At 33.7% G+C, this 10,634-nt stretch overlaps 1 protein-coding gene across 4 annotated transcripts; it reads left to right on the top strand.

The window, feature by feature from the left end:
* The first annotated feature begins 449 nt into the window (after positions 1-449).
* Positions 450-10,452, top strand: LOC108209676 (mitochondrial inner membrane protein OXA1). 4 transcript variants are annotated; one of them, XR_010288606.1, is made up of 11 exons: positions 450-590; positions 794-1,284; positions 1,924-2,014; positions 3,868-3,915; positions 4,328-4,386; positions 6,547-6,622; positions 6,727-6,858; positions 7,481-7,588; positions 9,248-9,302; positions 9,651-10,000; positions 10,267-10,452. XR_010288606.1 is itself a non-coding variant. In XM_064086511.1 (11 exons), exons 2-11 carry the CDS (start codon positions 806-808, stop codon positions 10,271-10,273), a joined length of 1,350 nt encoding a protein of 449 aa, XP_063942581.1. In that variant the 5' UTR covers positions 450-590; positions 794-805; the 3' UTR covers positions 10,274-10,452. The 4 variants fall into 4 exon arrangements, 3 of the variants coding, with proteins under 3 accessions (XP_063942581.1, XP_063942582.1, XP_017236206.1); XM_064086511.1 differs by having other exon boundaries at positions 9,651-9,945; XM_064086512.1 differs by lacking the exon at positions 10,267-10,452 and adding an exon at positions 10,001-10,174 and having other exon boundaries at positions 9,651-9,945.
* The last annotated feature ends 182 nt before the right edge of the window (positions 10,453-10,634 follow it).

Here is a 10,634-nt window from a genome sequence, read left to right as displayed (position 1 = left end):
AGGTTGAGTTGGGGTTGGGTGGAGATAGGGCAATATTCAGTGATTGTACGTTTGTGAAGATGAACAGTATAGAGGAAATGTGTCCTGTAACTCTAACGTATGTATATGTTGTATGTATATGTTTATTAATTGTTATATTGTATCGTTATATTTATATTGGGGTTTAGTTTTGGGCTGTAGTTTGTGGTGGACTGGGCTAGGTTGTTGGACTGGGCCTGGTTTGTAGTTTTTAGATTAATTTAGTTTGTAGTGGAGTAGCACCCTCTCTATATATATATATATACACACACCTACATAACAAAATGGGCCCCAACATTTGAGGGCCTGTTCCGTGAACACCCCGCACACCCTCAGGCCCGGCGTTACCTACTTGCAAGTTGTTAACGACTTTCGTAATGAATATGCCCGTTAACCCCGAGATGGTATGCCAAGGAGAGTGCTGAAGTTTTGGGCCTCTTGGGCTTTTACACACCATGTTTATCAATTAATTCACGGTTTTAAATTTGAGTAGTGAGCTGAGTCAGTCCGAGTTAGGGTGAGTCCACTTCAACTCAAGCTTCTTCTCTTTCTCTCCCGACGGCTGCAACTCTGTAAGCAACCTCTATTTCATCTTCAACTTCTATATCTATTCTTTTACTGGCAACTGTTATCTTTGTTACGCGAGCTCGTAGTTGAATTGTATCGAAATATAATACACGGATGCTTTTCATTAGGGAAAGTTTTATGTTTGAATTTGTGAACTTTACAGACACGTTAGTTGATTATTAACTTGTGATATTGTTAAATTTATCAGAAGCCAGATCAGATGGCTTTCAGACGCAGTCTGAGCATGCGCGTTAGACTGTTCAATCAGAACCGTTACACACCTCCACTTTCGTATATGCATCACCGCAATGATTCTGAAGAATCAAATAACCCCCTAAATCAGGAAGTGAAACCGCTACATGGGTTTCTGCAAAATCGGAACTTTTCGAGCAGTGGAGGGTTTAGTCCAGTTTTTCGTGATCCCGGGGTTTCGAGATTGGAGAATTCGATGTTGAATGGGTCGTTTTTGGCGAGGAATATGTCGTCAGCGATTGGGGATGGCACGGGGAAGATGGAGTATATGACTGATGTTGCTGGTGTTTTGAGTGATGGGAGTGTGGAAGTAATGACTCAACAAGTAGTGACCCAACAAGCTCCGGTTTTGAGTGAAGTTGCGGTGGCAGCTGCTGATTCGTATTTTCCGGTGGCTGCTTTGCAGTATGTGATTGATGGGATTCATAGTTATACTGGATTGCCGTGGTAAGCATTTGTTAGACTTTTGGGGATCTCTATTACTTTTGGGCAGAAAGATTCAATTTTAATTTATATTTGATGTAAAAGTATGAACCTTGACATATTTTTAAGTAGTTTTGTCTATAAACTGCAAGTGCATGTTATTTCTAGAGTGAACTTTAGTTTTAGATAAGTGTAAGACTAAGGTTGAATTATGACCATTTCTTATGTGCTTGTCTGTGGGATGTAGTAGCAATTGTAAAAGCTAATGTACCTAAAAATGTTGCTTTTGTTATTGGAGGCATAGGTATTGGTGAGTTGGGTATTTGAGTTGATATGAATGTGAAAGCTAATAGTATTTTGAACTTATGGTATATTGGTGTACTTGTTCTGTATATTTTTTTTTCCGGAATTGTGCTAAGGAAATGGAAGGTTGAAAAGGATAAAACTTTGTCACTATTTCAATTTTACTGTCACAATTATAAATGCCCATTGTATGAAGCAATATATAGTTGATTCATATCCCAGTAGGTTTTCTGTACTGTTAGTTTGAGCTTTAAAGTGCTTAACCTCTTATTTTAACTCCTTGCAAATTTTATAACCTGGGAAAACATGTTATCAAACTGTTTTAGTTGTACATTATTGTAACTATGGATTGAAAATCAGGTGGGGAAGCATAGTGGCAACAACTTTTCTGATTCGAGGGTTAGCAGTTCCATTAATGATTAATCAGCTCAAAGCTACGTCAAAGCTAACGGTAACCTCTGTTGTTTTTATCGCTTTTCATGGTCATATTGTTAACTGACTTCTGTAGTTTGTACCAGCAACTTGATAGTCAACATTACGTACAAAATTAAATAATAAAATTAATTCATCCTTAAGAAAACGTTTTTTGAGTAATAAGTGTGATCATGTTGCTTGCAGCATGATTTCGCATTTCTTTGCAAAGTGCAAGTCCTGGCCATCATATGATTTTCCAAAGAAACCCTGCCCCCCTTTTCTCAATAGGAGTAAAACTAAACAGACCTATTCATCCAAAAGAGAAAAAGTAACTATGTGCAGAATCGGCACTCTGCCTCCAGAATCTTGATACTATGTAGAAAGGAAAAGAAAACCCATCAAGAACAGAACAAAACTGTAGTTAGGCACAAAACAGTATTACATTCCATCAATCCATATAAATATACGTAATTAGTTTATACTTTTAGCAATGCCATAATGGTACTGACACCAGTATGGCAATTTCTGAAGCTAAAATTACCGATTGAGAAAAGTATGTAGTAAAGAAATTAGATTGTTGCTCAGTATTTTTGATTGCTGTGACCTCCGTAGACATGTCTGTGTCCCAATTGGGTGCTCAATATGCTGTGAAATCTGATTTAGCATCAGTAAATATTACTAAGTTTAGGATTCATATATACTCTGGTGATTATCCATTGATAGTTACTCAAATTATATGTTACTCTCGGCTTTAGACTACACTGCATCCAACATAAATTTATTGGTTTCCTTGATTCAGTTAGGTTTCATCCTCGATTCATTTAGGTTAAACAACTTCTCCTCTTCTTGTCATAAGATACCAGTTATAAAGTGATAAGTAATGGATTGGGAATATGGGTTTAGGTTTCCCCTGAAACAGATTAATATTTACATAGCTTTGTATTCTATTTATAGTACATGATTGCAGTCTTAGTGTCATACCAAGATGTTTGCCTCCTTGACAGATAACATAGTCTTTTCCTTTTATGCCGGTATAACTATACTCAAAGCTATAGATAAGCTTCAACTAAGTGGCTGTTTGGCTAAGGTTAAAAGAAGTTACTAATTGTTTAAAGTAGAGAAGTAGATTAAATAAGTGATAGTTAAGTTAGGACTTATACGTCACTAAAGTATTTGGCTAACGTGTGTTTGGACAATATATATCATAAGTTAATTAGTTAATGAGGTATTTGGTATATTTGAAGTTGTATTTGATAACATCTTATCTATGAAATTGCTTTTACTGTTTGCTGAAAAAGGAAGTAAAATATATTAATTATAAAGAATTTTGACTGTTCTTATAAGATTGCTGCTAACCTTAGCATAACAGAAAGAAACCGGATCAGAAAAAAAATTAGGCTTGCTAGCTTTTAGTTTTTGAGCTCATCAGTTAGAAATAGCGCTTCTGACTTCTTTATCCAAACACAAGACAAAAGCTCAGTACTACTTCTAAATTCTAATGTAGAGAAGTCACAGCTTCCTTGCTGCAAAACACCCACTAAACAAATTATATCTTAGAGAGTTTTCATTTGGAAATCTTGAACTTCATGTTTATATTGAAGAAAATTTCATTAAGTAGTCTAGGTGCTGATACTATATATCGTTTCTGATAATTAAATACACTTTTGTTGGTCTCTATTTGGGCACTAAATCCACTGTAGTCACTTTGCCAAAACCTTTACTTAATTTGGCATATGCTTAGTTAATTATGACACTTTTCTTGGTCGTTTCTTAGGGTTTATCTTCACATTTCGCTTGATGTTTTATAGATTTTGTTTTTAAATTTTCGATTATTTTCTCATTGGTAACACTAGCAGTTATTTAGTTAATATTTTTTTTAATGTTTTGCAGCTTATGAGGCCAAAATTGGAGGAAATTAAGCAAGAGATGCAAGACAGGGTATGGACATCCTAAATATCATTTGTATCATAAATGAAGATACTACTTACTATTCAACTAGCAGAAACGTGGAAGGACATCCTAATTATCATTTGTATCATACATGAAAATGCTACTTACTATTCAACTAGTAGAAGCATGGAACCTTCTACCTAATGTTTTCCCAAGTGCCACTTTCTGAAATTTATAGTTCCATATTCAACTCCCACATATACAAATGAGGATTTCTCTGCACAAGCAATGTATATGTAACTTAAACTGATACATATAACTGTTATATGGTTGTTACCTGTTAACAGATGCTTTTCAATATCAGAATCAATCATATTTGAGCAGTATGCTGATCCGTCGTTTCTTTCTTTATTCCCAAATCCCAAATGACTTCTGTCTTGCTTCTTGTTATTCTGTGCAGGGTATGAGTCCTACGGCAGTAACAGAAGGTCAACAACGAATGGGAGAGGTGTTTAAAGAGTATGCAATTTTTTCATGTTCTCCGCACCCATTTTACATAATTATATTTATTCCTGAGAAAAACCGGTAATGGACCTGTTACCTATTAGCTTTCTTTCTTTTGTAGCTGTGCTTGTGGACGAAGTTTAATATTACAGTTTATATCTTTGTAGTACTCCCTCCGTCTCCTTTTACTTTTTAAAATAACTTTGTTCCTTTATACATGTCCTCTTTTTCCAAAACAAATTTGTGTGTAGTCTTCCAAAACTATCCCTATATTTACTATCTTCAAGGTTCGACTCTTTTGTACTTAGCTATATTATCACGTTTTAATGTTACAACAAAGGGTGCATAAAGAGAAAAAATTATCTAACCGCTATGAACCACGAGTGCTGGTGCGTGGTTACGTGATGCGGGGATAAGGAAATTTGGCAAAAAAAAATGGGGGATTCAGGTGCGAGAGATACGGCAGTTAAAGAAAATAAATTTATATATAACATATATAAAATTAATCAAAAAACAAAGGAGTAGCATTCAAATTAAATATTAGATATCAATTTTACCAACACACAAAAACATACAGATATTACATATATTAATTTACTTATGTACTGGCAACTTGCAAAACAAGATCAAACCAAAGCAACAGCTGATCAATATATCTGCAGCTTGTATATACATACACATACACATATATAGTGTGTGTGTCTATATATATATATATACACACAGTATACACATGCACATACATAATCGAAAAAGATGAGCGGAAGATATGCTTTTCTGTTGACTGCAAAATTAAATAAATAGCCCTTCCCACACCCTCGTGAATATCCGACCCTATACGCTGGGATACGCCAGGTGTTGCATCCGGTGCGTACCCAAGCGCACCTTCACCGCACCCATGTGCTGCTGCCCTGCACCGCCGCACCAGCACCGCACCTGGGTGCCGCACTGGTGCGCAGTGCAGACTGCGGCGCCTGGTGCCGCATCCCTGCTTCATAGTCGAATCAACATTTTCTTAAGAATCCCATCCTTTTACCTTCAGTTTCCTTCTGCATTTACTCGCGCCTATTCATCTAGTAGGGCTACATGAAATTTGCTTCTTGTTGACTAAAAAATTATGTTGCTTCTTAATTAGCTGGTGCGAACTGTGGAAAAAAAATACCCTGTTATCTTTTCCTTGACGTTTGACATGCAGATTTTATAGTGTTGATAAAACTGCAATTTCAGGAACATACGTGATTGAATATGTCACTTTGTCAGCAAGTATGAGTACATAGTAGGTACTATGGAAGACATGGTTTTGAGTTTCAGAATTTAAGTTCTATAGATGGCTTATATATTTAATAGATATGACGAATTATACAATAAATATATAGCTAGATAGTAAAAACACTGGAATACCAAACAATACTGATGGATTTAGCCACCTGACTCCATTTTCAGTAATAACCATTCTAGTTCCATGGTGTAGTAATTGTAGTTATTTATGTCAATTTGGGGAGTGATTATGAATCACCAATATAATTATAAGTTTTTATAAGCCTGAATAATAAGATGAATGATGTGTGTTGATAATAATTTAAATTTATTTGAATTGTTTTAAAATTATTTGAAATTGTTAGGATAATTTTAGTTAGCTTAGAAGATTAGTGTTGAATAAGTTAGTAATGATAAGTATATTGAAATCCAAACTTTTAGGGATGTTTATCCTTAGGTGCTGGCCTATAAAATGCAAGTTAATGTCTTCAGAATATATGTGAGATCAGAATATTCATTTTTCGTGGTATAACATCTTCTTCTTTTCTCTTAATAAAAAACTAACAAAACACTAACAATGTGCATGCCTTGGTAGATATGCCATCAGAAGGTAGTAAAACTATACGATGAGAAGAATATTTTACAATGGTGATATGAAACAGGAGACTGAGACAAATGCAGAAACTAGTGATCACAAATTAAGATAAAATAGATTCCTTCTATAACACTACTTTATAGAACTTAATTTGAATTGTTCGACCTGTAAAAGTTATCCTCACAAACTTTGGATGGGGATCGACTTGGAATAATTGATTTATTTTTTTACACTTCTACGCATATGTTAGTACTATTGCTATAAACTTTTAAAGAAACTTGATACAAACTTTTATGTCCTTTGCCTGGATGGTTTTGATGCAGGTATGGTGTAACACCGTGGACTCCTCTGAAAGGACTCCTGATACAGGGTCCTGTTTTTGTCAGTTTTTTCCTCGGAGTATGATATTAAACTTTTCAATGATACATATAAACATGTAATTTTTACAGATACTTGTTTCTCTTCCGTTTTTTTTAATCTCTGCTCACTATGTTAATTTGTAGATTCAAAACATGGTAGAAAAGGTACCGTCTTTTAAAGAGGGTGGAGCATTTTGGTTCGTCGATCTGACAATTCCTGATAGTTTCTACATCTTTCCCATTCTGACTGCACTAACGTTCTGGATAACAGTGGAGGTAATACTTTATACACACTTTTATAAGTATCTTACATATTGTTGCTTCTCTGAACTATAAACAACTTTCAAAAGTTCGATTTTGTTATTTTGGATGAAAATCAGAAAGAGAGGGGGAATGATGAGGGAATCATCAACCACTTGTCGCTATTCCAATATTTAGATATTTGTGGAAATAATTGAAATTAGCATAAATCATAAGCCAAACCAAACTGACTAGACTGTATATCCTGCATTAGTATCGGCGCCTTTTTGTTCTTCCACTTGACTTTCTTTTATGCAACCCTTTACATTCTGTTTTGCATAATATAATAATTCGGTAGTGATTTGTGATTTATAAAACTTCTCATATATGTTCTTTAATATTTTCTATACCCAAATTATCATTGTGAATTCAAGTGTTGTCATATTTGTTAAATTTTCTCGTCTGTAGTAACTTTTGTCGGAATGTCTAATATATCCTCTAATTGCGCTTCTTCTTTTTTTCTCTCTCCTGTTTGGTTTGGTAATTCCATGACTTTATCTTATCTTCTTAGATGTCTTGTTGCTTTACATCCCTCTTTTTTATATGTTCGATGTTGCATCCTAATTTTGTCGCTGTTGCAATACTTGTCTTTTTGCAGTGCAATATGCAAGAAGGTTTGGAAGGCAATCCTGCTGGTGGAACAATGAAAAAGGTCATGAGGGTTTTTGCCCTTGTCACAGTTCCTCTTACCATGTCTTTCCCACAGGTACATGAGTGATTGAATTTTATAGAAATAAGAGTGTGCATACTGATATGTAGCATATACAGCATGCATGTAAAGAAGCACAGAGCATCGATAAAGCACTCAAAGGAGGGTATATTTGCTTTTATTAATACTAGCTTATAGCCCGTGCAAGGCACGGGAGCTTTTTAATTATTTATAAAATTTTTAAATATATTTTAAATGGTTCGAAAAAATTAAATTTATAAATAATAAATCAAAATTTTCAATAAAATAAAATTCGAAATTATGATTTGTTTGTAAGTTAGAACTGTTGTAAATACACCATCACAACTGTTAATGGCTTCAAATAAACTATTGTAATCAAGCCATTCCTTTTCTCGTATGTATCATGCCAAAGTGTTAAATTATTTCTATCAAATTTTAATAAAATTTTGAGTTGAATATGTGAGGCCAACTTCTATTAGAATATATTTATAAATGTATTTTATATTAAAATTATTATAATGTGATTTAAATATTTTTCTAAATTATGGTTCTAGATTAAAATTGATAAACATAATTTGTTTTGAATCAAGAAAAAGAATCATAAATATGCAGTAAGAAGGTAGAACTGTTTTGGGTTTACGAAAAAGTTTTTGTATTCGTTCCTCACATAAATCCGGCTTATTAATTTTAAAATGTATTATATAAAAATTGTGACGGTGCGATTTATATATATATATATATATATATATATATATATATATATATTGAAACATATGGTGCGATTTATATGATTCTACAAAAAAAACTGGTAGGAAATATTTATTTTACATTTAAAAAAATCATAAACACATGAAAGACAGAATTTGTTTTGAATTCAGAACAGAAATCATAAAGATGCAAATAGCTATCAGTTGCCTTATAGAACAAAAGTTAATTTTGTTTTAATCTAACGGTGCTTATTTGTTCAATATACGATCCAACAGATGATAAGCTTTTGGACTATGGAACCATGCGACCAAATTATCTCCCTTACGCTTATTATATATAAGTATATAATAATAAATGGAGAAATCAGGCTGAAATAATGGAAACCTTTGGTGTAAGAACTCAAGTCACATATACTATAAATTTAACCAACATAATATACAAAACAACAGTGTAGTTGATTTAAATGATAAATGTAGTAGGTCATTGTCTTGCATGCGCGAAAGTAGCTATATGCTCATACATTTTGTGTTAAATATTCGGTCTTACGGTTTTGTTTTTATATATATATGAGAATGTCCACAGCTATAAAATCTCATAATAATTGAAATGCTTTGTTTTAATATACATCAATCTATGTGGTATACAGTATATACTATAAGTTTCTTAAAAGAAAGATCTATGGTGGTGGACATGGGCTCCAACATGCCATTTTTTCCCATATCTTTCTGTGATGTTCGTGATAAAATTTTCATAAACCGTGTTGATGCCTGTGAGCAACATGTATTTAAGTGTCAATCATAGTAAAGTTAAACCTCTAATAATGAATAGCCTCGGGACTGGAGAATTTTATTAATTTGTCGTAACTATACGTTATTTGAGGTTAAAAATACACTACCTCTATTATCTTGTGACGGAGTGAAAATATTGATTTATCGAAGGTTATTGTTGAGGTTCCTGTAATCTAATATGAATAAAGTTTTTGTGCAGGCTATATTTTGTTATTGGATCACGTCCAACCTGTTTTCACTTTTTTATGGACTAGGTAAGTCCTTCAGTTTCTTACTTATTGGAAAATGCTTAATGCGTCTGTCATTACAGTGTCAAGGAACCTCAAGTTATATACACAGCACACAAAGACTGTAATTGTGCTAGTGGAAAGAGAAACGATCAGCTATAAACAGAAGCCCAGAGGCTAATTTTGAAATTTGAAATCACAAACAAGTTAAACAAAAGCCAACACATTCATCAGCAACCATTCCTTCGGATCTTATTTATTATATTCAGGACCAATAATTTTACTTTAGCAATCTTTCAATTTTTATAAAGTTAAGATCATGTTTGCCATTAAGATTATGCTCCACTTTTGACTTGTTTGCCTCATTTTCTCCAGTAATAAGAGCACCGAAGGTTAAAAAGTTCCTGGGTGTCCCTATTATACCGGTGGCACGAGCTACAACTGCGCAACAACCTGCCTTCTCATTTACAGAAGCACTTAAAAAGTATGTGCAAGCACAACAGCGGCGATCTCTACCACCTGCAAATCCATCAAATGCTACTTCCCTGCCTACAGAAACAGAAAAGCCAACAAATACAAATATAACCAAAACTTCTACATCGTCCATCCTCAGTCAGAGAATCAGAAGTTTAGAAAATCAAGTCAAGGGAAGAAAGAAGGGCAAGAAGAGGTGAAAATTTACTGAATCTTTACCATCTTAAGGGAAGAAAGAAGGGCGAGAAGAGGTGAAAATTTACTAAAGCTTTACCATCTTGATTAATACAAACACACTCCTCGTATATTGCCAACAAAAATAAATGTAACGTTCAATAATATATGATCATTATTTTTTGTATGGTGGTGTCCAACTGCCAATATTTTTGAATGCTCGATTTAAGAGGAGTGTCGTTAGGGAGTAAGCTTTTGTTTTATTAAAGTTTTGCAATGTAGAATGAGGAGTTGAAAATTCTCATTTTTGTAATCTTTTGATTTGTTATTACAATATATATAGGAGTTGAAGACACTTGCTAAGGTTTTATAGAGAAGCCTTTGAAGCCAAAGCACCAAGCATGTTCTTATATTATATTATCAAGACATGTAAAGAATATCTTCAGATGTGTATCCTTTTGTTTAGACAATATCTATAGCCTAAATAGAGGAATAAACTTTTTACTGCATATGAAATGACAGTTATTTATTTACAGCTTTAAATATAGATTTACCCGAAGAGTTTTCCAATTTTTCCCGTATGTTCTGTTTGAACCTATATGTTTGTTCAAAGCTGTTCTTATTTCATCCGTGACTGAGTGAGTTTCGGCTTTGTGAAATATCGTCACAGCTAGTCTTTGTCTCTCTACGTTCCTGTTTCGGGTTTGTAGA

Source organism: Daucus carota, chromosome 2, assembly GCF_001625215.2.
Source record: "Daucus carota subsp. sativus chromosome 2, DH1 v3.0, whole genome shotgun sequence".
NCBI classification, from domain to species: Eukaryota; Viridiplantae; Streptophyta; class Magnoliopsida; order Apiales; family Apiaceae; genus Daucus; species Daucus carota.
Note: the sequence above shows the minus strand (reverse complement) of the source record. Positions and strands in the feature narration are given on the sequence as shown.